General features: G+C 52.9%; 1 protein-coding gene across 5 annotated transcripts in view; it reads left to right on the forward strand.

The window, feature by feature from the left end:
- PTPRA (protein tyrosine phosphatase receptor type A) overlaps nt 1-27203 on the forward strand; it is a 104813-nt gene that overhangs the window by 31090 nt on the left and 46520 nt on the right. For 3 of the 5 annotated variants that reach the window (XM_035547485.2, XM_035547487.2, XM_035547488.2), the window contains one exon: nt 17260-17331. In XM_035547485.2, the coding sequence (XP_035403378.1) occupies nt 17299-17331 (33 nt within the window). In that variant the 5' untranslated portion in view covers nt 17260-17298. Of the gene's footprint in view, nt 1-4361; nt 4445-17259; nt 17332-23399; nt 23498-27203 lie in introns of those variants that run through there. The other 2 variants (XM_050710185.1, XM_035547482.2) reach the window with 2 other exon arrangements.

Here is a 27203-nt window from a genome sequence, read left to right on the forward strand (position 1 = left end):
GGAGGATCACCTCCCTTGACCTGCTGGCCATGCTCCTTTTAATGCACGCCAGGATCCCGTAGGCCTTCTTGGCCACCAGGGCACACTGCTGGCTCATGGCCAACCTGTCGTCCACCAGGACCCCCAGGTCCTTAAACCTCTGGCTTGCGAGTGATATAACAGCCAAATTCCTTGTATCTGAAATGGGCTTTTCTGTCTGAACAGAGGCTTGGATGGAGGGCCTCCAACAGGGAGGAAGGCTTTAGTTTAGATACTCGTAGTTGAGCAATGTGCCTCTAAAAGCCAGCACACACACATTCTGCTGTAATTGCTTCACGTCTCCCCATCTAGCTTAATTTGTTTCCACCGAGAACGTGAAATTCCTGCCGGACGGCATCGTGCTGGATCCGGAGCAGAGCGTTGACACGACGTTGATGGGGAACATGAAGGATTGGAAGAGCCCGATGGGGAAATTACAGCAAACGAGGCCTGTTGGCAGGCAGCTCCCAGATCCGAATCCTCCGTGGCACAATGCTCTACAATTATAGCAGCTTTCCCGGGTCAGGAAATAAATGCTGTGACTGCTGTATTCCTGTGTGAGATATTTATGACACACAATGTTATCTTTGTAATTGTTACGTATGCTTTTATGTAGTGCAATTAGGGTGGGACTGAGGTTAATGCTAATGTTAATCGTTTTCATGTTCCTAATTTAGCCTCTGAATGCCTTCGTTCGGTAGGGAGTGAGTAACAAAAATTATTCATGCTATTGTACTGCTGTCACATCTGTGGTGCAGGGAGATGGCTACTGCACAGCCCGAATCACCCAAGTATTGGATTTGTTTGCTGAAAATCTCTTTCACTTGAGCTTTGGGGCTCATGCCATGCTGGGAAGTCCTCTGGGTCTTAACAGATGGACGTGCTCTGAAACCAAACCCCAGGGTTTGGGGGATGTCTGTCTGGATGGACTTCAACCCAGCTGAGACATAGAAAACTATTTATGATGTACTTGTTTGGAGAAACTCACCTCTGATGTGATCGTGACTTTGCTTCACCTGAAAGTGCTCTTTTCTGAAATGTAAATTATCCTGGAGTTTCTTGGAAGTGTCTGGAAATGAGTGCAAAGTCCATGGGTATATGGCTATAGGGCTCTTTTTTTTTCCCCCATGAACTTCTATAAGTTGGAATGTGTCTGAGTACGTTGGTTTTTTGTTTTTTTTTTTAGAAAATACCGAACTCAAAAAATCCTCAAATACCAGAAAATACTCAAAAATATCAAGATTTTTAAATATCTAGATATACTTTTGTTTCATGACTACTCCTAAGATAGTTTTGCTCACCAAAGTTAGGGAGAGAGGAATGCCATGCTTCCTAAGCACTGGTTAGGATACGCAGCTCAATGGGAAATGAAGAAGGTGGGAGACTGGGTTATTTTATTTATTCTGCTGTGGCTGAAGGTGAGGAATTGCTGCGGTCTCCGGGACTGGGTCCATGCTGCTGCTGCTCATGGATCTCGTGGGGCCGTTCTGCTGCAGCTTTTTTGGGAGGTAGGAGTTAGGTTACTGGAGTCTTCGACCTCCTCATGTCTTGAAATGCATCTTCTTGCACCAATTTAAAGTTAAAATTACATCCAGGACCAGTTGTTTTTCTATAAACTGAAATTTTACAACCATCTTCTTGAGTGTTAGCAGTAGAAAGGCACGCAGCCATTTTGCTGAGGATCAAACTTTGCTGTTTTTTTAATGATGTGCTCCGTTCACAAATAAACAGCTTGTTTGCTGAAGACCTTTTGCTTTTCCTACAACCCGACCCAAAAGGCTGCGCTCAGGAAGCACCAGAGGGTTGGCTCAATTGTGAAAGAAAAAGCTTCTGAGCTCGCTCTTCGTTGTGTACTTGCTCTCTTCTGGCCTCCAAGTCTTTCACAAAGCTGAGAAGCATCCCATGGGGCTGGAGCTGTCCCGGGGTGGTGGATTGAATGACTTAAGTATCTTTTTTCGGTCCGATTTGTGACTGTAGCTTTAATTTATTGCCTCCTCTGTAAGCCACAGATATGTTAGTCATTTGCAATTACATGGTAGGAAAAAAAAAAAAGAGCTGTATTTGGATTTTTAATTCATTCTTTCTCTTCGCCTTGGCGTTTGTTGCCGTGAAAGCTTTTCATGAGGCTTGTGGAGAGAGCCGGGCTGCAATAGCTGCTCACGCAGATGCAACGTTGCAAGCCCAAGGAAGGATAAGGAGGGGTTTTGTGCCTTTATAGAGACTGATTAATGCAACTTCCACCCAAGTCAATTTTATAGGTTGAATATTTTGAAGTTGTAGCTTCTTTAATCCTAGCTACCCTCCTCCTAGTTTATTTTTTAAACCTGAAGGGTAGCCTACAGGAGCTGAGCTTCCGCTTCTCTTTCAAAGAGGCAGGGGTCATCATCCGAAGCTGAGGGCATCGTCTGGAGCCAGGGGCATCCCCCTGCAGTCCCTAGCCCCGGAGGTGATGCTGGCAGCTGGGCTTGGTGTGCACATGGGGATCACCACGTACCTCAGCGCAGCAAAAAGCCTGCTTGCTTAGCATTTAACACAACCTTAAAGCGCTGACACTGGGATTTCCATCCACATGCAGCAGTTTCTCTCTTTTACTTAACCGGATCTGGTAAATTAAATGCTCGTTTTCAGAGGGGGGAGAAAACTGTGGTACAAATCCAGTTCGGGATTTCGATGACAAAATACTTTCACCAAATTCAGTGGGGTTTTGTGTTGGGATGGAACCCGTCAGTCTCTCCGAAGGGCAGTAAGCTGAGCGTTGCCTGGGTGGTTTCTGTATCAAACGTGTGAAGGTTATTCGGTGTTCACAGGAAGTGCAATCTTCTGTTTACCCAAAAGCTTTATTTTTGTAGAGCTCTGTTGTTCCATAGGTTGGTGCTGCCAACAGCAGTTTGACTCGGTGATGGTTTCGGGCAGATGCGATGCCAGCCTCTGCTGGAGAAGGTGGCTCATCTGCGGTGCGGTGGAGGCGTAGGCTCGCTGTGTGTAGTGGCTCGGCTACGAAATAGTGGAAAAAATGAGGTTGTTCGTGAATATTTTATTATTTTTTTAAAAAACATAGTCCTCTGATTGCTTCTATAGTTACTTTCCATCTGTGTGAAAATAACGCATGGCAACATCAACCGCGGCGGAAACGGGAAAGGTATAATGGGAGAAAGTGAAGGTTTCTCTTGGTCAGTACTCCATCGGCTTAATAATATTTTGATTAGGGAAAGCACTGCACTGTGCCCCAGGGAGGCATGGATTTCCTTTCTGCCCCCTCGAGTTGTTGGGGGAAGACTGACCACGGCGTGGCTTCAACACCCTCCCGTTTGCCCTGTGCAAACTCATCCCGCTCCGATTGCACAGAGCACGGGGGCAGCACAAGAAATGCGTTTTTCTGCCCCCCAGGGACGTGGGAATCATTTTATTTTGTTTTTAAAGACAAATCGCATCTTCCAACATTCCGTCAGACTTCAGGACCGAAACGCGCCGGTCTCTTGGCAGCGCCGGGTTTCCAGTAGGTACATAGTTAATCACCACGGTGCAGCTAAAGGGAAAGCCTTTGCTCATAAAATGAGAGTGGGAAATAAATCAAGTTTTGCATAAATCTCTTGATTTATGCCACAGCATGGTGGTGGCGCTGGAAAAATCCATGCGGACCTCAAAGGTAATGGGAACAGGAGCACACAGCAGTACTGGGTTATAGTTAAATAAAGTTTGCCTATTTTTTTCCCGGTTAGGGAAAAATTGAGCGTGAAGTAGTAATGGTAGAGTCTACGCACCTATATGGAGCAAGCCTTTAATGTGTGTCACCAAATATTTTCGTGGTGGATTGAGATTGCAGAGATGAATGATGGAGCTTGACAAACGCCCCCAGGTTCCCGTGCGAGGGGTGGCAAACTGGATTTCTGGGCTGCAGCCGTGGGGGAGTGATGGGGAGGATGGAGCGATAAATCCAGGCTTGCTGCTCGGACGTTTGCTCGTGGTAAACAGCCCGGCGAGATGCGCGGCAGCGGCTGGGAGCGCCGCTGAGAGCGGCGTAAATCTCCCCGAGTCGGTTCAAGTCAAACCCCCCGTGCTTAAAAGCCATCCTGCGCGCAGAAGGGAGGTGGAGATGCCAAAATTTGGGAGGAGCTTTGGGGCACGGCGCTGGAAAGCTGCTTTCCTGCGCGGGAGCCCGAATGGATGGGTTCTGTAGGCACTTGAGGTTCGGGTCATGCGGGAGCGCCGTCCTTCCTATTGCTAATTGTGTTCCCTCCTCGCCGGGCCATATTTATTATTTCACTCGGGTTATAACTTCCTCGTCGGCGCACGGGGGTGTGGGAGGGGGGGGGGGGAGGAAATGACACTTGCTTTCTTTGCAGGATGGTTGGAAGATCCCCAGATTAAAGGCCGGGTGTTAGCGGAGGCGATAGGAATGAGCGCGCTTCGGCTGAAATTCCTGCAGGTACGGCGGGGTAACCTGAAACCTGGCATTCGGGGTGCGGCGCAGGAGCGCTCCGGAAGATTGCAACCCGGCCAGTTTTGCTTTGTAACGTAACGCACCGTGGAAAAGAGCCCGGCGGTTTATTTTTTTTTTTTTAAACCTTTTTTATTTATTTATCTTTTTTTTTTTTTTTTTTTTTTTTAGCTGCAGCAGGGCGGCACCGGGCGCTCCCCAGCCCTTGTTCGTGCAGGGGAACGCGCGCTGGGAGCTGGAGGTAAAGGCGCTTTGTTTGCTCAGTCGCAGAGCCCCGGTTCCCTTCGCCCGGTCGCAGTCGAGCAGGAAACGGGCTGCCTGTTCCCTGGGCCAGCCCGCTTTTCTCGACAGCGCTCTGGCACCAGCTCCCTCCTCGCCGGGTCCCGCTGGGAAGGGCTCCAGCTCCGCCGCCCCTGCGCCTCTCCCCGCATTTCTCCTACACGACACCGAGCCGGAGCCGTCGGTCGCCCACCTGGCTCTGCCTGTTGCCCCTTCACCTTTTTCTCCGTTCTCCCCAAATTAAAAACAAGCAACCAACCGACCCTTGCCTGCTTGTTTTTGTTTGTTTTTTTTTTTGTCAATATTCTTATATAAAAGGTGGCCGGCACACCCACCAGCTTCCGTTTCGGTTTTGCCCGGCTCGGCGCTGCTGTGCTCGGGGTGCCTCGAATCAAGCGTTCTGTGCCGGGACGTGGCAGCGGCAGGCTTCCCTGCCGACATGACCAGACTCTCAATGTGACATTCAGAGCTTTAAAACGCTGCAAACAGCTTTCCGACAATAGCTGGTGTTGTTCAAAGAGCGGCATAAATAATCAAGAGGGTTTTGTTGTGTTTTTTTTTTTTTTTTCTCCTTGCGAGGAGAAGAAAATCTCCCCGGCCTTGCCTGCGAGGCAGCAGTCTGTTTGCATTTACAGGGCTGTGAAAGTGTTGTTTCGAGGGGAATCTGAGGCAAAGGGTGAAATCAAAAGGAAGGGACTGTCGTTATCTGGAAGGTTTTCAGCATCTGGGTGCGGGGATGCCTCGTAGAGGACGGAACCTCTGTTCTCTTGTATACGCTTTTTTTTTTTTTTTTGCAGCGAGTTGCTCAGAATAAAATAGTTCATCGTCCAAATTTTTGTGCAGTTCCGGCATCACAGGCTGGCTTTAGGGCATAAGCTTTAACTGACGATCAGACACCTGGGAAGGTAGGGTCACTGGGTAGCTCAGAAGGTTAGCTGAAACCTCTGGAGGTCTCTGCTCCAGCCTCCTGCCCAAAGCAGGGCCGTGTTGCTCAGGGCTTTATCCGTGTGGCTCTTGAAAACCTCCAAGGCTGGAGATTTCACAGCCTCGCTGGGCAACCTGATGCCCTGCTTGACTGACCTCATGGTGGTAAAGTTTCTCTCCGTAGTTTGAACATCTCTCGCTTCATCTCACATCCGTTCTCTCGTGTCCTCCTACCACACAGTCTGATGCAGAGCCTGGCTTCTCCTTGACCTCCTTGGAGGTGCAGGAAAGCTGCTAAGTTCCCAGCCTGGTGCTGGGGAAGAAGGGACAAACGTATCTTGGTGCAGCCAGCGGGCACCAGATGTTTCTCCTCATCATCTTTCCATGCATCTGTGGTCCTTCCTGCCTCCGATATGTTCATAGATCAAAAGTAGGCAAAATGGTTTTCTGTCTTCGTTTTGTCTTTGCCTTTCTCTCCTGGTTTCGGCTGGGACAAGCCACAATGCTTTTTCAGCTGAGAACCGACTAAATTAGTACTCTGTTCGAGCTCTAAGAAATAAAAACTAGCCACCCTGTAGTTGTTGAAGAAGCTACCGAAAATCTGGATGGATTTGGTAGGACCCGACGATCTCTCGAGGTCCCTTCCAACCCCTACAGCTCTGTGATTCTGGGGATTAGCAATCGGGTTGCAGCCAGTCTCAGTCATTAGCCTGCGTGGTTGGTGATTAGCAAATTCTAAAAAAATCAGTAACAAATGTGTTCTTCTAAGATTTTTTGGCTTCCAATCTTGACCTGCGTTGCTGCTGATGCACCTAGGAGGTGAGCAGATGCCGCTGCATCCTTTGGCACCGAGGCATCTTTTTGGGGCCGTGTCCTTAATATCGGGCAGAGAACTGCTGAGCTCATTATCTTCAACGTGATGTCGAGTATTTATCTGTTCTTTCCTGTAATACTTTAAAAAAAAAAAGTCAAGAACAAGAGCATTAGAGCAGCTTATTTCTTGGCAATTTCTCCAGCACTGTGGAAATAACAGACCAGAATACATTTATTTTGTGCACTGAGTACGTATGCCGGGGAAAAAGCTTTTGTGCTTCCTTTATGCTCAAACCAGCTCCAGCCTCATCTCGTTTGTCAAAAAAAAAAAAAAAAGGACTGAAATCATTAATAAAAAGAGAAACCCTTCTGAAAGTAAGCCGAAACTGAACGGAGAAGGCTGCGGCTGCGGCCGTGCCCACGCTCGGCCCGACACGTGCCGCGGGTAAGAATGAGGCCGGCGGTTTTGTCCCCGCGCTGGATTAGGCACAGTTGCCACTGGTTACCTACGCGGCTCCCTTCTGCCAGCTCTGCCTTTCAGCCTGCCTCCCTTTTTCTCTCCAAAAGCAGCGCCGAGCCCGGGGAAGGCAGCGGGAGCCCAGCGGGGCGGCGGGGACGTGCACGGGGCCGGCATCCCCGCGGGGACGTGCGGCGGGGTCCCCAGCACCTTCCGGAGGAGGCTTTTCCCTCCGGGCTCAGCTTTAGGGTGAAGTTTTCATCCCTTTATATACGTGGCTTATAAATAGTAACAATAACAGCCTTTTCGGGCCGTGCACGAAGCAGATCAGTTTGGTTTTAGCCCTACCACGTGCACAGGCACTTGTTGGCCCCGGAGCAGCCGAATGCGGATTTTGATGGGACCCAAAAGCAGCTGGGGGTCGGTTCCTGCTCCGGACCTCCCTGGGGTGCCCATCGATGTGGCTCCTGTCGATCACAGCACTTTTATGCCAAGTGCATGGGATAAGGCTGCAAAATTGCTCCTGTACCATAGCTCCTGGGTGGTGACTGCGGGGCGCAGCCTGTCCCCGCGTGGCTCCGTCCACGTGCAAGTCCCCGGCCGCCTCTGCTCAAAAAGCAGCAGTGTCCGGCAGAATAATTCGGATGGGGATCAGAAAGGGCAGGGTAACACCCAGCACCCCATGTCGCGGTGCTCTGCAGCAGATCTTGGGTTATTTCCCTCCTGAAAACAACCCGAGAGTGGAAGCTCTGGGACCCCAAAGACCAAGCTCTCTGATAAAAACAGTTTTAAGGGGTGATGGGGCGTGCGGGGGACACGAACGGCTCCGGTCGTATCCCGAGCTCCTGCGTGCGCTGATTTGGGCAGGGATTTGGTCCCACAGCGAGATGCCATCGTCTCTTCTTTCATCCCGGCAGCGTTTCAAAAGGAGAAGCCGAGAAGTGCCCAGGTAGCGTGGTTGTGGGCAGGGTTTGAACAGCACGGGGGCAGTTCCCGGATACAGAAGCACCAAGCGGCAGCAGTTCCCAAGTGGGAATCATTTCCCAAGCCGTCTCCTGCAACGCGCGGCGTGATCCCGCGTGCGGGCCCTAAAAGCAGAAGAGGATTTTTTGTGCGCGTCGCGGTGGAAAAAATCAAAGCCGTGGCTGGGGGAACTTGTGGTCTGACTATCCAGTTGGGCAAGCTCGGCTCTCCCTGCGATTTAAATACACTCGCCCAGAATTTTAATCGCGCCCGTCTCCATAACTACGTTTTAACTCTTCAGGGGCACGCGGGGTTTCCGAGCCACCGCCGCTGCTGTTCAAATGACCCAGCCTTAGGGGTTGGGTTAAATGTATTTAAATGGCCCAACACATTTAGATGTAACACATTTAAATGCATTAATTCTGTATTTTTGGGGTTTGCTGGCACTTGCCTGCTCAGAAGCATGGCAGTGTCCGACGTTTAATCGGAATAAACAACGTACGGAGCGAATTTGTTGTGGATATCGGCAGTGCTGGAGAACGAGCTGCTCAGAGCAGGGAAAACGGCGCTGAAAATAGCTACGGGAGGAAAACAGACGAAATTAGCTCAAGTTTCGAGTATCTGTAAAAGAGAAGTGGTTGTCTCGGATGTTTTTGTTGTGGTGTTGTGGGAACACGAGCGCACTTGGCCGCAGCTGGGGCTGCTGCAAAACCTGCGCCCAGCTCGTGCTGGGGGCTTTGCTGCTCGCGTACGTGCGTGCTTGCTCTCCGATTGTCTTACCAGCAGTGAAAGTTTCTGTGGTAGAACCTTCCCTTGAATATACAGGATTTAGGATGGTAAGGAAAGAGCGATAGAGCAGGGTAAAAAAACGTGGTGGTGGAGCCAGAAAAAGGAACTCAACCTCCTTTTTGCTGGGAGCCTGTCCTGCTCGCAGCACGGACCCACCCTAAAGGGATTTCTTCTTCTTTCCTTAGGGCTGCGGAGATTTTGGGGGAAGAACAGTTACATGAGAGGTAGATTTAGCTGCCTTGCTGTTCTCTTAAAGCCCGTTGCAGGTGCTGGTAGGCTGGAGACATCCCACTGCCGAGCCTCGACCAGCATCCCGGGCACCGAGGGCCTGACCAGCATATGATCTGCAGGAAGAAGTTTCGGTTCCTCGGTGCCTGGTAAATACAGCAAAAAAAAGGGATGATACAGGGGAAAATAAACCCTGGCCCAGCGCTGTGCCGGCGCAGCCTGCTCCATGCAAAGCAGCCGCGTGCTCCTTCACCCTCGTGCCTCCCGCCTGCCTCCCTCCGCGTGGTCGGCCGGAGGAGTCCCCAGGTGGGCTGGCAATTTGGCTGTGCAACGTTACGTTTAAATTAAGACAAACTTCTCTCGAGGGCGTCGTTGGCCACGGAGAGGAAGGAAAGGGGGAGGCGGTCGTACGCAGGGCGTGCTGGTAACCCGGGCTTTGCGCTGGTGGCACGTGTTTAACTCAAAAGCGCTCTGGTCCGGGGTTTTGTAGCTCAGAGCCTTTCAAATTTTGCCTGCAGTGGGCTTTCAGGGTTTAAAACACCAACACCGAGGGTGCTGGTGGGTGTCTGACGCTTGGCACCTTCGCTGCGGATTATTTTTTAAGAAGCTGAGGTCACAGATCGTACTGAACATAGCCGCTAAGGCAGGGATGGGGTATCCAGGGGGACAGGCAGTGGTTTAAGCAGTCCTGGCTGGAGGTTTGCCTTCTCTCGGGGGAAGGACATGAGCAGATTCGAACTGAAGATGTGTGGCTTGCAATAAAAGCCAAACCCAGCCCTTTAAAGCAGCATTTTGTGTCTTTAAGCAAGTACAGCGGTACTGAGAGAATGGCCAGAGAGCCAGGCTGCTGGCTGCAGGGTCTGTGCTGGTGAAACAAAGCAGAAACCCCAAAACAAAGCAGAAACCCCAAAACAAAAGGGAGCCCTCTTGCATTCTTGCATCTTCAGTCCGAGGGGGATTATCGCGACGGATCCGAGTGAAGCCCCACAGCTGCACGCAACATCTGGGCCCAGAGCTCGGCCGTAGGCTTTCCGTCCATGTCCTGGTCCTGTCCCTGAGGTCCTGTCCCTGGATTTTGGCTCTGGTTTCCATCCCCAGGCTTAACAGCGTGCATCCAGGGGTTACAGAATTCCCAGGGTGGGAATTGTGCAGCGTCCTTGTGCAGCATTGCGGGGACCTTGCTGCCGGCACCATGAGTCCCACGGGTTTTTTCCTGCCATCCCCAGCACCCCGCCGACAAAATTCTCTGGCAGAACTCTTGTGGCTTGCACAGGGAGCATGGTTTGGGGTCTCTGGCTGCCTGGGGGGGATTTGGGTGGTTTGGACCACAACGTGGCTATGCTGGAAGCCCCCAAGCTGCGTCCCCGGAAAGTTGCCCCATAACCCCTTTGTAATGTTTTGGGATCGAGGGGGCTGATGCTTTCAGACCTGCAGGTGAAGGTTCCCTGCCATAATTCTCGTTTCGCGCCCTAATTCCCCAGATCCTCAGGTCCTCCGAGATCCCCTGGGTATCTGTGCCGTTAGGTGGGTGCGTCCCCAACCTCTCCGATTTCCTCCACCCTAAAAGCCGCAGCAGAGCTAACGTTGGGACTGGGGAAAGGGTCGGTTCCTTGTGCTCGTGGAGCTACTCAGAGGGCAGCCCCTATCACACGGGGGGTGTTTCAAGCCAGTTATAAATAAATGCAAGCAAAACCAATTGGTGATGGTTCCTTGTCCTGTAAAAAGCTGGTGGATGTCGTCAAAAACCGCAGTTTGTTTTGACACTGGCTCTAAAATCGGAGCCTGATGGTCAAGCCTGGAGGTGGAAATCTTCCCTTAACGCCCCGAAATTGTAGAGTGTGAGTGCCAGGAGTGAAAACCCTTCTTCCTTTGGCCTCAGCTGCTGTGGCTTAATTTTTTTTCACTGTTTCAGCTTGCCTTTCTGTCGAACCCTTATGCTGCACCGCCACAGCCTGCTGAGGGATCTGTCCATCGTTAAATCGGAGCAGGATGTGCCGCAGAGGCGCTGACGGGGGGTCCAAATCAGCACCGGTCACGGGGATAAAAGACGCGATGTGAAACCCTTCGCCCAGCAAAAAAGGTGCTGGGGAACTCAGGCGTTTATGACGGCCCTAAAGGAGCCCTTGCTTTCGGAGCAGCTCCGCCACAAGCTCTGAACTTGTGACCCGGAGGAGCACAGCACAATGTCCCGGCCGCGACAATGCCGTATTTATAGCCGGGGCTCAGAAACCCATCTGCACGGAGGGACGAAGCACATCCTATCGCCGTCCGAAGCTCATAACCATTTTTAGAAGTCTGGCTGGAGTTTCTTTTCTCGAGGCAGCTTCCTGGAGGGCTGCTCGGCTTCCCTGCCCCGCTCCTGCGTGCGAGAGGCTGCAGGAAATCACGGGAAGGGCTGAAAGCGCCGCCGGGCGAGCTGCTGCGCCGCAGGGTCCTGCCTAAAACGCGCGCTCCAGCGGCTGTGGCTCCGCTTGGCAGTCCGTGGGGTGGGCTTTGACGAAAGGATGGGGATGTTTTGGGACGGGAACCTTTAGAAATGCTCGAATTTGCTGGCCCCCGGACCCCGTAAAGCCAAAAACTTTTTGCGGAGCAGGTTTCCGTCGCGGCGCCGGGGATTTGGGAGCGGAGCAGGCGGCGGCCGCGCGGCACGCCGCAGCCTTGGCCGTGTCAGCCCTGTGCGTGTGTGGCAGGAGCAGCCCACGTTCTCGCTTCGTTGGGAATAGAAATCCCTGAATTCGAGAGCTGGCAGGGAAACAGCCAGCTGGGGCCGTGGGATTTTCCTCCAAAACATTTGGGGAATTGAGGGGTGAGAGGCATAGCTGTCGGTTTGGCGCGTTCGTGCGCTCCAAAACCTTCCTGGAAAGGGAACCAGCACCGAGCCGCGGGCAGGAGCCGTGCACAGGGAGGCTGACCGAGTCATGTGCATTTTTATTTTTCCTTCCTAAGTATTTATATGTGTTCAGGAAGTCTCAAGAGGAAGAGGAATTAAAAGGTTGCGAACGTTTGGCTGAGCTGGAAGCGAGAGCTCGGCTGCTGCGCTGCGCGTTGCCCTTCGCACGACGCTCTCATCAGCCCTAACGTCCGTGGCACAGAGCTCAGGGGTACCGTGCCACCCCAAAATGTGTTCAGGTAGGGTCACAGCCTGTCTGAATATCTGCTAGTACCCAAACTGGGTGTTAGCACCTCTCATTTACGGCTCTGCCATCTCCCAGCAAGCACCCGCTGGGTTCCTGGGACCTGGCCCTCAGGGTCCGTGGCCACCCCTGCGGTGCCTTTGGTTTTCCCACCCCTCCCGGCCAATTTGTAGACGATGCCTCTTTTCCTAAAGCTTTGCTGGGTCTCCTGGAGGGGTCTTCTGGCGTTTACCAACATTCCTGCGAAAGAGCGAGGTCCGAGTTTGGCCAGCAGCAGGAGAGGACCGCCGTGTGCTGCTGCGTTGGGCATCGGTGCTGGGCATCGTCCGTAGGAGCGGCGCCGGGAGGCAACGACCCGGGGCTAAGCAAACACAAGGGCACCATTTCGGCGTGCACACGCAGATCTGGCAAGGAAAGGGAAGCAGAAATATTTGCCGAGGGAAACGGTCTCGTTACGCACAGAGCCTTTTTCTTTAGGTGTTTGTTTCCCCCCCCTCGCTCAGCGCGCGTAATGGAGTTTTGAAGGTTCGAACCCTTGGGGTTTATCTCGGGGTGTGTCGGTGCTGCAGCCTCTTATCAGGTGTGTGGCGGCGAGCTGAGCCGCTCAAACAAAACCCTCGCACAGGAGGTTGGGTGCCCCTTCCACATAATTTTGGGTTCCCCATAATGCTGGGTTAACGTGTTTGGCCAGGGCTCGGTGTCTGCCCCGTGTTAATTCAGGGCGGGATGCATCCACGGCAAGCGTGGGTACAGGAAAAGCACCCAAAAAAAGTGATTTTTGGAGAGGTTTAATAAAGGGTTGCTGGGGGAGGGAAGTCTTAGGGCGGGTGAGGACAGCTGGGTGGAGATGAAATACCAGGGGGGACGTACGGCGGTGCTGGCACCCAAGCGAAGGCGGCTGCGCGTCGGCTGCCGTGCCGAGAAGCGTGGTAAAGATTTAAAGATTTACCTTCTGCAAGCTGCCAGCTCATTCGGGCGTCGGGGAGGCAGCCAGGCGCCTTCTTCCCCCCCCCGGCCCCGCTCGCTCGTTTAGCTCTGCCATGCTTTGTGCTCGGCTGAGAGGAGCAACATCACCGGGCAGAGCCGCGAGGAGTCCCGGCGCTCGCCGCGGTCGTGCCTGCGCGGTGGCAGCTCCTGCACGGGAAACATGCAGGTATCGGGGGGGAGGGTTGTCTGTTGTTTTTTTAATTCTTACAAGAAAGGAGATAACGATTGGATGCTGTCCCGTTTCAGGGCAGCAATTGTTTGCCAGACTTGAATTGCAGGAATTGCCGTGGCGGGTCGGGGCGGCGGCGGGTGCCGGGAGCTCAGCCCTGGCAGGGGCTGGCCCAGGTCTCCAGGTTGGGCTCCATTAGAAGCAATTAAAGAAATTGCTCATGATGGAAACAAAACCCCCTTGCCTTTATGCTTTAAGGGGAACTGAGGAATCATTTTTTTGGACCTGTCTTTTTGAAATCTTACTGTATTCTGTTCCTAGCAGCTTCCAGCTGATGGTTGCAGGCAGCGCCTGTTTTGTGTTTGCCTTTTTTGAACCAGTTTATTTTGGAAAGTCTCCAGGCAAACCCTTTAGCATATATCTTTGGCTCAGCTGCCACCCCAAGCTAAGGTGCTGGGGGCAGACACAAGCTAATTGTCACTCAGGGGTGGGGAGAAGAGCTGTCCGAGTGCCTGACACTGCTGCTGAGCCAAGGGGTTCTGCATCTGGGGCGCTTGGGAAGCTCCAGCAGTCAGGGTGCTGCTGCTGGACCGCATCAGGAGCCGTAGCACTTCTTGGAGAGGCAGAGATGAGTTTGCTTTTGCTGCTGAACTACTGGTAAAGATGGAAAAAAAATTAAAAAAAAGGCCCCAACTCATCAGCTCGTGCTCAAGCGCGTGCGTCGAGCTGGGGAGCTGGAGAGGGGCCCCGGCCGGTTTGTTGGCTGAGCACTCACAGCGCTGCCTCTTGGTTATCTTCGTTAGTGCCTCGCTAATTGCTTTGGCAGTGCGCTTCTGCTCGTGGAGTCCCCCGGTTTCAGCCTGCCACCCCGCTGTCCTTTTAGGATTTCCCCCCTCCGAGGCAGCCCTCGCTTTCGCATCCCCGTGATATCTCGTTTCTGTTCCTGCTCCCTCTGCCGCGGGTCGATTGGGGTTTGCTCGCCGTGCCTGGATGCAAGCAGCGTTTGTGGCTCTGATCATCGCTCCTCCGGGTGCTTCCACGGGATTTTTGTCGGGGTCTCTGGGCTGTGCTCTGCCTCCGTTCCGGGGACGTGCAGCTTCTGGGTGCTCCAAAACCATCCTCTGATATTTATCCCATCAAAGCGGCGAAAGGATGCGGGAGTGCAGGAACGCTGAGGCTGAAAGCCTTTAAAAACCTTTTACTCAGGCTTCCCTTCCTGGGCTGCTTTGGTATTTAGGCCCCGTTACTCTCTGAAAATTCAGCATTTGATGTTTTTAAGCACTTTTAGCAGTGGGTCAGTGCTCGGGGCTCTTCTGCAGCGCGTTTTTTAGCCAGGCAAAGTGCCAGCACGACTGTCAGAGGAAACACTCCTGGCTGCATCCCGGAGAACAGACCGAGCTCGGGTTCCCTCTGAAGTGAGAGAGAGCCCGAGTCCCCCAGGTAGGATTTTTCATCCTAACGATCCTGTTTGGCAGCTAAATTGGCGAGAGGTTCTGGTAGGGAAATGGAAAGAGCTGAGGAGCTGCCCTGGTGCTGGCCAGGCAGGAGCAGAGCCACCCTCGGCAGCTCCCGTCCTGCTGGGGCTGCCTTGCTTCTTTGGGGCAGGGCACATAATTAAAGCACAGGGGATTTGAGTCTCCTACCCTTCATTATTTTCCTTGTGCGTATCAGTGTTTGCGCCCTGGTGGTTTATTTTCCGGGCAGCCTCTACCTGTCTCCGTAAATCAGCCAGTGGGGGCTCAGGGGAGATGTTTAGGAAGGGGAATTAGAGCTTCAGGCAGTGCCAGCGGTCCCTGCAGGTCTCCTGCCCCTTTTTGGTGAAATGGCAGGTTGCAGACATGCTCGGCCCATCCAAACCAGCGCAACCACACCTGGTTTACGCTCAGATTGTCCTGATTTATGTGCGTTGATACGTGCGATTAAACCAAGCGCGGAGGGAAGCGGGTCTGCTTTCAACCCAAGTGTAACGCTGCCCACGCCACGCTGCGTCTGAAGCATCCAAAATTTGTGCTTTGTTACCAAAACGTTAATTTCCTTGTCGGTTTGCCCCCGAAGCTCTGGCAGCACGAAGGGGCGTGCGGCAGGAATAACTCGCGGCAGGAGGCAGGAGAATAAAAGCTCCCTGTACCGAGATTTGTAGGGATTAGAGGCAGCTTCGATTTCCCTGGAAACACTTGGCTTCCAGGTGGATTACGCGGGCGGTGGGATTTGCTCTGTCTAGCCGACTAATACCTGGCTTACTGCTCCCTTAATTATTTTAATAAGAGACGGAGCAGCCCGATAACCGTAAGCCACCGTTGTCAACCCCGGCTGAGCGGGGAGCGGATCTTGAGCATTTCAGCGTTTTGTAGCCTTAATGTCCTGCAATAACAAACCCGTTGGAGTTGTCTCGAGCCCCAGCACGTGCTGCAAACCCCAAAGCACTTCGTAAACGGGGTTCTTTGATAGCTGCCCTCCTAGTTCCTGAACCTGTATCTCACATGGATGGAGCCGCAGCGAGCTTGCAAACCCCCAGCTCTTCCTCTCCTACTTGCGCATTTCAAGAAACACGCGGCCAATTCGCCTGGCTTCTTAGCAAGAAAACGTTCTTCCAGTGAATCTAAAATAGGAGAGCGCGCAGGAAACTTTTCCTTCACCTGTCCTTGTCGCTTGCAAGGTGTGCAGAGGGATCTCGAAGCTTGCAGCGTTGGCTGGGAGATGTTTGGCTGCTGAGTCCCCGGGTCTCTGTCATAGCTGAAGCCCCTCCTCGAGCAGCTTTGTGTTGCTGTGTTCTCCAGAAATGCTTGGATTGCATCGGTGTTGGGTTTCCTGATGCTCTGGGAACTGGAGAACTGAATTTTGGCCGTAGAAAATGGAAGCTCCTTCCTAAAGCCATAGTATCTTCCTTACTGTTAATGTGCCCTAACAGAACGGGTTTACCTGGTTGAATTGTCTCCATCCGAACGTACACACAAATAACATACACGCTAACACTGACACCTACAAATAACCACTACAGATGGTAACGGTGCCATTCTCTAGGTGGGCTGTCATGCGTTTGCCCTTTGGCCATCGATATTCTCGTGTTTGTACCACGAGGAGGTGTTTGTGCAGGTGGCCCCCTGAGCTCCCAGCCCGTCGGAAGGAGCCAGGTGCCCATCAGGAATCCCCTTCTGCTGCTCCAGTTTTACAGCCACCTCACTCCAGCTTTCGTTCTGGCTTCGCATTTGATTTTTTATGATTATTACCCCCCAGCATAGGTTTTTCCTGCGGCACCACGTCAGCTTCCTCCTGGAAGGCGATGGGAGCGCCCGCCGCGTGCGTCGCGCTCCAGACTTTGCAAAAACTTTGTGTTTCTTTTTTTGCAAAACAGCTTCGTCGATTCTCGTTCAGCTCCCAGATGACATTAATAACCGGGGAAGGGCAGCCTTTGTCCTGGCACCACTTCCTAAAGCTGGAAATGCCACGGCCTCAGATTTTTCACGAGCTCATCGGTGCCGTCCAAGGCTGTGACTGAACCTGGCAGCTTTGTGCACGGATGGATAAATTGCCCGTGAAAATACTGACAGTGGAGCTGCTTGTGGAAACTTTGTGGTTTGGGCCAAACCTGGCTTCGAAGAGCTGGTGTAGGTCCGCAATGTGTTGGGAGGGAGAACTGCAGTAGGCTGCACTTGACCCTACAGCCAAGGTCTGCATCCGGAGGGGCTTGGATCTGGGGAACCCCGGTGGCGTGTGGCCGTCACAAGCCGTGGGGATGGATTTGGGGTTTGCTGGCCTCCGTGCTTGGGTGGGAAAAATGAACAAATACAGAACTGCTGCGACGCGTATCCCCGCTGCCCTGGGTGAATGCACACTCGTACGGAGCCACGAACACGATGTCTCTCCTTTTCCTAGCTGTGGTTTTCAAAATCATCACTTTTTATTCCTTCTGCCTCCAAGCATGTCTCAGTAACAAAAATGAGCGTTTTGCGTGTAGGTAAAACGGCGTGGAATTGCCTTGCAGTGGAAATTCTGTTGTGCAAAGACGTCACCGAATTGTAACTGCTTGGTTTTAAAAGCTGTTTTTTTGGTTTGTTTGCAGGGGGCACCGCTGGAAGAACCTTTATGGGCTCCTAATGACATGCAGGTGGACGATTTACTGACGATAATTAAGGTAGGAAGAAGCGTTGTGAATTTTGGCCTCTCGGAATTTGCCCTCTCCTTGAAATAAATCCCAGCTCGCCGGCGGTGGACCGCTCGTCGCTATTTTAGGGTTCAGTACACAGCCACGGCAATACGGAGGGGCGTTAAGGCATTACATCCTTGTCTCGGAGCAGAGCGTCCATTTAAACACAGGGGAAGGGAAATCTTATTTAAGAGTTACCTGGGAACGTAGCTAAGTGGAAAAAATCCGACTTCCTCCCCCAAAGGATAATGCGGGCTCTGTTGGCGTAGGGTTGGAAGGGGCACGACTCCCGTTTGAGAGCGCTCAGCACAGGGATTTTTTTGTTCTGCAGAAGCCTCGTGGTTGAGTTGGAATTCAGGTTCTAGCTTACCATTTCCCCCCCCGCCAAAAAAAAAAAAAAACTAAAAATATATTTTATTCGTTTATTTTCGCCAGCTTGAGCTTCTGTGGAAAGCTGGTCCGTCTCCAGGTGCGGTAAGGGAGTACTTAGTTCTTGGTGAATGAAACGGAGGAAAATCCCTGCTGTTAAAAGCACCGAGCTGTTGCACAACACTGGGAAAGAAAACCCAAGTGTGCACGGAGCTAAAAAGAAGCAGTTTTGGAGATCTCTGCTCGAGAACCTGGGGTCTGGCCTTGCTGAGGCTGGCTGCGGAGTGCGTCGGGGTGCTGGAGGGCACTGTTTTGGCACCTAAATGTGAGCTGACCTTTGCAGTGGATAAAAAAGTCCCGAGAGGGTCTTCAGGAGCTGGAGGAAGGGATTTCTGGTGCTTCAGAGGTTACGGGTGGGTGCCCGCGGCATCTCCCTTGGCTCCTGCTCTGGGTTTCCTGCCCTGGGGCTCATGTGGGCACCCACGGCTCCTTCGCTCCCTCTGCATTTTGGTGTGTCTTTACCAAGGGGAAACCCCTTTAGCTGGCTCTACACAAGCCTCCTGACAGTACATAACACTTCAGGACCTTCCATGTACACCTGAGCTCTTAAAACATTTGGGTTGAGCAGCTTGGAAAGGTTCCAGGCTCTGAGTTCCCACCACGGTGGCAAACACCCCAAACCCAGCAACGTTTGGGGGGACGCTTGGGAGCCCAGGTGGGACCAACGCCACGAGCAGGATTTTGTTCTTACATTTTTGGGGCTGTAAATGTTTAAGAAAGTCTTCTGAGTGAGTGCAGGGTGTGTTATATCTCTATATATCTCTGGCCCTCTAACACAGGCGTTACTTTATGTCGCGGTTGGGGTTTACGCTTCCTTTTAGCACCACTGGAATTAGTGGTTTGCTCAGGGTTTGGCGGTGCTGGATAGCTTACCCGGCAGAGGAATTGCAGGGAGAGGGGGAAATTCAAGCCGTAACAAGAGCAAATTCTTTTAATGCAGGCTTATGGATCTCAAATGTATCTGTACTTTCTGTTTGGCTTGCGATAAGATGCACTACTGTGGAATTTGCTCGGAGCAGGGATTTGCATGAATTATCATTTCTTACAAAACGAACATCTGTGCGAGCCTTCTCCCTGCGCTCCACGAGCACCCATGGGTGTTTTGCAAGGTTTGTGCGCCTGGGGGACAGCACACAGCAGCTGAAGTTTGGGGAAAACTCCTTCCATCCGGGGCGGATGCGGCCGTGTGACAGCATCCTGATGCCCGTGTTCATTTTCTCTGCTGGCCTCTTTCCTTCTCATCCGATTTTCCGTCTTGGCGCGATTTTGAAAAAGCCACGCTCCCGGTTATAGGGAGAACCTGGAACAGTTGTGTTTGACCTTTGTGAGGTTCAGCTCCATGGCTGGGAGGAGTAAGTCCATCAACAGCAGGAACTACAGCCCAAAATCTGTAGAAGATGGGCGTAAACACCCATTATGGATGGTCTCTTGATTTTGCACTTAGAGCGTTTCATTTGAAGGGTTTTACGTTCTCTTAGAGAGATCTTCCTGTAAATTACTAATTAAGCAAATTAGCTACAGTGCCATCAGTCTGTCTTCAAAAAGCAAGAAGCTGACGTTTCAAAGAAACCTTCAAGCTTGCAGCCTCGAATTATCCAATATTTAAAATTACGATGTCTCGTAGGAATAGGAAGAGCTATGAAAGGATCACTTGAAGCTTGGGTGGCTTAAAACCAGGCTTCGCGTAAAGAGGTTGGCTTAGTATTTTAGCTCAGAATTCTGAATGGATGCTAAATCCATCATCGTCACTTAAAATTTGACTAAACTTGCTGGTATTAAATAATTAGCTGATAATCCTTCATTTTCCTAGACAGTAGGAAAGTAGACCGTAGAAAGGATGAACCCGTTGGGCTGTTCATCTAACAGGCTTTGTCTAGAGTGTACCTATTTACTCAAAAACTGCTTTTGATAGGGGAAAAAGGAGAATTTCTTCCTTTAGGAGATCAATTTAGCATGTCATGCAGAGGTGTGGGAGATGAGGCTGGTGGTGCACACGTGGTCCCACCGCTCGCATCTGCGGCGTTGGGTTGGGAAGAGCGCCGCGGCACGCCCAAAGCAAGAGGCTGGACGCGCAGACCTCGAAGGTCTTTTCCCACTGAGATGGTTCTGTGATGAATAATGGTTCGCTACCGCAGACACAGCTGGGCTGTGTGCGTTTGTGGGGTTTTTGAGCGGGTTAGAAGTTCAGGTTGAGCGGTGAGCTGCTCAAAAGGGGGTTGGCGACAGTCATATCGACACCGGTGCTGCGCGGAGCGCCTGCTGCGACGTTTTGTTGAGGGTGGGGGTACTGAAACCACATTTCTTCTTCCAAGAAAGCCCACCAGAAGCTGCTCACCTCCTCCAGATCATCCCTGTCCTTCCCTGAGCCTTTCCCAGCCGCGTTGCCAGCATCCTTCGGGAGGTGGGGAGCAAGGCGCCGTGCCCCGGGGCGTTGTGCGATACTCAACGCGTGTGGTTTTCTTCTCGCCGTCTCCAGCGGCGCTGATCACCAAGACGATGTTTTCAGCGCTACCCACAATAACTGAAAGATCTTTCCTGGCAGATAATAGTCGGTAATTGTGGTTGGCTCGCTCTGCTGGTATGCGTTCCCTTATTAACTTGAAATTTAATTTGTTGTTGGAGCGCTGCTGCTGCTGCAAGGGAGGCTGCGCGGAGGCACCGGCTGCCCTCGGAGGGGACCGAGGAGATTTCCAGGAGCCACTCTGAAAGGTAAACTCCTCAGGAAGACCATTTTGTGCCATCACTTTGTCCTCTCACTGATCACACGGCAGCTGGGAGCAAACTGCGGAAGAAGCAAGGAGGAGATGACCCAGCCCTGTCACCATGTCCCTTCGCCATGCGTCCGGTGGCCGGGAAGACCTTGGTTCTTCTGCAGAGGTCTTCACCCTGGTGGCTTCTGTTTCGGATGGTGGCCAAGCTGAGAAAGGCTTTTCACCCCACTTAGAAGATTGATTTTGATCTTAGAAGATACAGTTTTGATCAAAGCTGCTGGTGGCTGTACTCCTTGTCAAAGTTTTAAAGGCCGCTCTCAGATTTTGGCTTTTGCTGATGTGCAGGTTGAGCCCTGGGGGACATTTCAGACCCACAGAGGTTACCCTGAGACCAGAAATCGCAGATCTCTGGTGCTTGTGCTCCTGAGTCCTGCAGGCACTTCGACTAGGCCTCTTCTCCATGAAGCTTCAACCTTCCTCCTCGAACCTGACCTCACTGATGCGAGCTGACCTCTTGGCCTGTTAGTGCCAAAACCACCCCGAGGTTTGGAGGACCCATTTCACAAACCATCGGCGCTGAGCACACATGGCTAGCGCTCGGGCTGAGGACTTGGACGAGACAACTGTCTACAGAAACCCCGCTGGGAAGCGTGCAGGGACCTGCTGGCCCTACCTGGAGCTGCTGTGTAGGAGCAAACACCTCCACCCTCCGTCTCACTGCTGGCAGCCGCCTCCCTCACCAGTAGGTTTTTTTCTGGTGCCTCGTTCTGCAGACAGGTTTCCCCTCGCAGGTCTTTAGGAAGACCTCATTTTTATGCCGCCTGCAGCCCGTATGCTAATTTGGCATAACGATCAGTGCAGAGAAATCTTGAAACGGGTGATTTTTTTATTTTTTTTTTTTGCAATATGGTCTTGAAAAACCGCTGGCAGCAACCGATGTACCTGGCACCTGAGCGGGACGGGAAGCTGCACCAGCCCGGTGGTTGCAGGGGGTAGCAACCACAGCCCAAACTTTCAGGAGGCTTGCAGCTGCCATCTGCATCCTGTGCTCAGCTTCTCGGTGGCGTTTGCTTGCTGGGTTTTGAGGGTTTCCTCAACATTGTGTCTGCGCTGAGATCAAGCAAGGCTAATTACAGTCACACTTACGCCTAATGCTGGTGGAGCTGAATCTATAGGAATCTTTTTTGTCACGTCAGGGACTTCAGACACATCTCTGCTCTGGTTGCCTTTGGTCCCGTGAAAGGCTGAGCTGATCTGTGTCTCCTTGAAAAGAAAATCTCCTTCAAATCATCACATAACATACGAGGTGATTCAAATGTTTGCTTTCCCAGCTCAAACCAGATCTTCTTCTTACTGAGCCTCAGCGGAACCCGCGTTCCTCTGCGTGCGCGGCGTTGGGCAACAGGGGTGAGCGCCCGCTCCTTGCCAGCAGAGAGTTTATCTAATCCTGGTGAGAACAATGGGAGGAGATGACAAGTCGAGGAAGTGAAAACACAGAAGGGAAGACGTTCGGACTTCTTAGTCATCGCGGGAGGCCGGGATGTGCCTCTGAAGGATGGAGCGGTGCGTGTTTCCTTTGATTTAAGTCACCTCTGTCCGCTCCTGCTCTTCCAGGGCGTCCTCGGTGCTGATGCTGGCTTTCCTTTCCCCCATCTCACCGTCACAGGGGGGTGTTAACAGGTCAGGTCCCTGCTATCTGATGATAAAAACCCAACAAAGAAGCAGAGCAGATGAAAGGTCTGCGGCAGGAAACCCCGAGCGTGCGTGGCCGTGGCCTCCCCGGGGCAAAGGAGGCTGCCAAACGTCAGCGCCTTTGCAGGGGGATTTGGAAACCCCGGGGGTGAACTAGGTGGCAGAAGTGCCTGCTAAATAATGCACGGAAAGGAAATTTAACCAGCCCTGCTTTGGGTTTGTTGGTAAAGAGATGAGTGCATTTATTTTATAGGCTGTTTAGTGACAGATTCGGGGCACCCTTCTGACAAACGTGGTCACAGCACCGTGCGGAGAGGGCACTGAAGGCGGAGGGACCGATGAGAACATCCAGGTCCGCCTTATGCAAGCTGAAGGCCGTGAAATTACGGAGTCGCACCCACAGGTTTCCTGCCCCAGGACCTTACGGCGTGACGTAAAGCCCGCGGGGTGCTGAGCGATCCGTCCGACGGCTGAATGCGGGTCAGCAATGCGGCTCAACAGGTCCGCGCCTACCGACACGGCTAGCTTCGCCTCTCTCATTGTTGAGAGTGCATTTCTCGTGATGTCATTTAAATGTTTTGTAGTCCAAATACTCCAAGTTCACTGCTGAAAGTTAAATATATCAGCCTACCGGGTCTTTCCAGCAGCGACACGCTGGAAACCCCCTGTCCTCAGGCTCACTTTCCTCTTTCACGAGGCGTCATCCCCCTTGACCGCTGCCCTTTCCTTTAACATCGCTGTCTAAATCTTCTGTGGCTTCTGCCGTGATTATAAAGAAAACAAAACTGACATATGCTACAGGAATTTGGCAAGCAGCACGTGGAGCTCTGGCAGTTCCAGGCTGCGGTCGGGCGGCTTTGTCACACTTGTACGGCGCGCACGCATGAGCTGCTTGCGGGGAGGAACCGCCGAGGTCCGCGCTGCTCGCTCGGGGACCTGTTCCCTTTTCACACCGAGTCGTTTTCAGGGCAAATAGATAATCGTGGGGGTTTATATGAGGATGGAGACGGGGGATGAGGCAGGCTGGAGGCAGTACCCCCTGGAGGAGCGCTGTATTCGCGGTGCCGCGATGTTCCACCCGTGATGGTCGGCGGTAGACGCGGTTTTCGGGAAGCAGGAGCTGGTAGCAGGTAAGCTGCTGCAGGTGGGGAGAGGCAGACGAGCTTTTGATGCGTAAATCCTCCAGTTCTGAGACAAAAACCTTCATCACTCTTACAAGTAGAGCCAGTTGCTCTGAGCCTGGTCCAGGCGTCACCGCACCTAGACCGAGGACAGGCGGCTGGTACCTGCGGCGCCGAGGGATGCGCTCGCTGTGGAAAGAGGTAAATTATTCCTGATGGATCGAGCAAGGATTATCTGGAGGCCACGGGGGAGGAAAGTGCTAAAGTGCTGCTCGGTTTTGGGTGACTGTTGCTTAATGGCTCGTGAATTTGACTCCCAGACTTGCTTTTTGAATGCAGCGTGTAGATACCTGTCAAGGCTGGTGCTTTTGCAAGATGTACACCCGCTCTCCTGCCCCTTCTCTGCTATCCAGGTGCTTCTGTCCTGGGTCGGAGTTGGCTCTGGTGTCCTGGGGGAGCGGGTGGGATGCTGGCTGAAGCCTACTGGATGTGGGGAAAAAAATATTTCAACCCATGGGGTTTTGCTGCTGCAGCGAGCATTTGCTTTGATGCGCAATTCAGCAAGGTCAGGGGGCTCCTTGGAGAGCTGGCGAGAGGGAAGGAGCTCTGCAAAGTAAAACGCTTCATTAGGGATGGAGTTTATACTCCAAAACCATGCTTTATTTCTCCGTGGCTCTTCCCTTTCTCCACTGCAAAGTCCCCTGCGGGTGCAGCGTGCCGGTGTGCCCGCACCTCCCCTAGGAGATGCTGTGGGCAGCCTCGGCTCTCACCTCATGCCAAGCTCCGAGGAAGCACGAGGCCAAAGTGGTGGAGGTCTGCCAGCAGAAATGGACCTCGTCCTTAAAAAAAAATGAAGAAAAACCACCAAAAGCAAAAAAAGCCACCCCAAAATGTTAACACGGACGGCTTTCAGTCCTGTAGAGGGGGTTGGAGAAGTGACCAAACTGAGCGAACAAAACCGTGCCGCTAGGGAGCTGAGGGGCACCCAAGCGCCGTAGTTATTGCAAAAGACTTTGTATCTGGGACAAACCAGTTCTGTGGATTAACTGCTGCTGCTCCTCCCCAGACGAGTGGATATTACAGCACCTAAACCGCTGGCTGAGCTGCTGAGGTGCAGGGGGGCAGGAGCAGGAAGGGCTCTGCAGCCACAAACCGTTAGGGTTTCGTTACCGCCCGCTGCTGCGCGCCGCTCCTCCCTGCGGAGCAGCACGGGGAGGGGATGCGGGCTCTGCCTAGGGAAAAGGAAGCAGCTGGGGATGGGACGGCAAGAAGGATGACCCGAGGAAGGGCTGAAGCTTAGGAATCGGGTTGGGTTGGCCAGGAGAGGCCGGCCGGACCCCCTGGTGCTGGTGGGCAGGGGAGGCATTGCCGGGATGCTTTCGGTCGGTTTCGGATGGGCGCACGGCTGGAGCTGCTGGGGTTCAGGGCTGGAGCTCTTCAGGGGTTCGGCCCCAGAGCAGGTGTCCCCGGGAAGGCACAGCTGAGCCTTGCCCGAAATTACAGTTAAAAAACCGTTCTGAGCCCGCCGTTGCAAGGGCTCACTGCCTTCAGCTGCGCGGGCGCCAACCGCGCGCTCGGGGCCGGCTCACCGACCCGTCGCTGCTTCTGCTAAAACTGGGAGCAGGGCAGCGGGCTCGGGTGCCAGAAGAGCCCATGGCACGTCGCTGGTGCTGCTCTGCCTCCTGCAGAGCTGTGAGGAGGCCGAGATCTGCTGGACGAGAGCTCACAGATGCCTTACAAAGGTTTCTTTCCCCAGAGGACTGAGCACAGGAAAGGGATCTGCTGCTCAGCCGCCAGCCCAGCCCGCGGGGTCGCAGCGATGCCCCCAGCTCCCCGACACAAGCCCTGGCTCGGGCAGGCACACAGCTGGGTGCCCACGGGCACAGAAGCTCCCCGAGCACCCCAAAAGTCCCCATCCATCAGCCAGGTGCTCAGCAGAAGATGTTGGGTGGGCAACCCGCGTTCTCTTCTGCATTAACTGCTTCCAAACATCTCCCCGCTTCAATTTTATTTGTGCTTTAATAAAAGAAGACACTATCTGCTAGCCACTACTTTGCTCACCCCTCAGGCAGGTGTTTAAGAGTTTTCTATTGTTATTAAAGTGCCTGTTTCAGTGCGTTTCGAACGCTGTCAGCTGGCTGGAGACGATGATTCATCTTCATCAACTGCTTAACCGAAAATGCTGTGAGGGTGATGTGATGCAGGTCGTCACCGGCACGCTCAGGATCACTTTTGGTCCCCATACCGTGGTTGGTTTGAGCATCGCTGCTCGGTACCACCACGAAAGCAGCTGGACTGTGCCCAGCAGGCTCCTGGTGCACCCCTTCACGCTTTTTTTCCCCTGGGATCCATGCCGGGCAGGATGTAAACCCCAGCCTTGGCCATGAAACTGAGAGCGGAATGGCTTTATTTTCTTATGCTGGTGAGCTGCTGCTGCTTGCTGGGAGCCAGATTTTTTCTGAAGTGCTTTGGTGCTTCACCAGAAAAGGCACGATGGTGGTCTGCATCTGCAGGACCTGTTGAAATCTGCGCCCACGGCGGGGCTGGCTCCATCTGGCCCCAATAGACGTCTGCGCAACCCGGTGTCAGAAGGGAATTCCCCCTTGCTTTTACATCGAATCAAAAATACAGATCTGTTAAATTACAAAGGCCTCGTTGAATAGTTTTGGTGGATTTTGCCTCAGTGCTGGTCTTCTGGTTTCTTCTTTAAGTCGGGTTCTGAGCATGCTTTTCCCAAAGCTGTCGGGTATTGCCCAAGGCACGACTGTGCAATCAAATACAAGGCAAAATGTAGGCAGTCCTACATTTAACTCCTGTCCTAGACCCTCCCCTTGATGAGAGCTGGTCAGATCCTTCAGATAATGGAGCATTAACACCGCTCTCATGTGAGGGTGATGGGGTTGTGGTCACAGACCCCAAGAAATGTCCCTGGTGCTGTGCCCTGTCCAGGTAGGAGCCCAAAACCCATTTATTTTTCTTTTTTGTGCCCCAAACCGATTTCATCCGAATTGTCTGGCTTTTGCTTTCGGGAAGGAGCGAGGTTATTTCTTCTCAGCAGCCTACTTTCCTGATCCAACTGGAGCGTGTGGCTGCTGCTGTACGGAAAAGAGCACCCCATCTTCCAGAGATGCTCTCCGAGGTCCTTCCCGTAGGTGGAGCTGGCCGAAGAGGGAGGCTCGCATCCCCTCTCCAAAGCCTCCCGTGCCGTAAGCCAGAATTTTACGTGTTTAAAGATTCCGTTTCGGTTTCAGTACTCAAGGGTGCACCACCCAAAAGCGTTTCTCCTCGTGAGTGCACGTTTGTCCTGGCGCGTGTACAGTTTGCAGCAGGACAACCAGGAGCAGTCGGGTGACCCGTTCTGAAAGCCACCACCCCACCAGCCGATGGTCCTATCACCTCCACGCCAGATGCGTCCCGTGCGAGTTTTGAGGGGGGTCTGCAAGGACACTGAAGTGCTCAGAAGTCTCTGAATATCCCAGCAAGCGCCTGTCCGCAGTTCAGGTCTTGTAAAAACACCGTGAAACCCAATCCATCGCTTCCTTTTCCATCAGATTGGCAAATATTGGGCTCTGATGGTCTCCTGTCCCCGTGGGTTGGAGCCACCTCCCCTTGGTTCGCGCAGGGGCCCCACGAGAGCACCAGGACCGTGCGGGTCGCAGCGGCAGCGAGGCACATCCCTCCACTTCTCAGGCTCTCCAGTGCCTTCTGCGAGCTGGCACCAGCTGTAGGGCTTCCGAGGAAGGTGTCAGAGATGCAGAAAGGAGCAATTAGGCCTTGCTGGGCTTGTGGGGGTGGGAGCTGCCCCCCCGGCCCGGCAGCGCTGTAAATTAGCGGTTGGCTCGAGCCCCGCGGTGCAGCTATTTGTACCTCTGAGGCTTGAATTATAGCTGCGCAGATTATATCATCC

Source organism: Cygnus atratus, chromosome 4 (genome assembly GCF_013377495.2).
Source record: "Cygnus atratus isolate AKBS03 ecotype Queensland, Australia chromosome 4, CAtr_DNAZoo_HiC_assembly, whole genome shotgun sequence".
Classification (NCBI taxonomy): domain Eukaryota; kingdom Metazoa; phylum Chordata; class Aves; order Anseriformes; family Anatidae; genus Cygnus; species Cygnus atratus.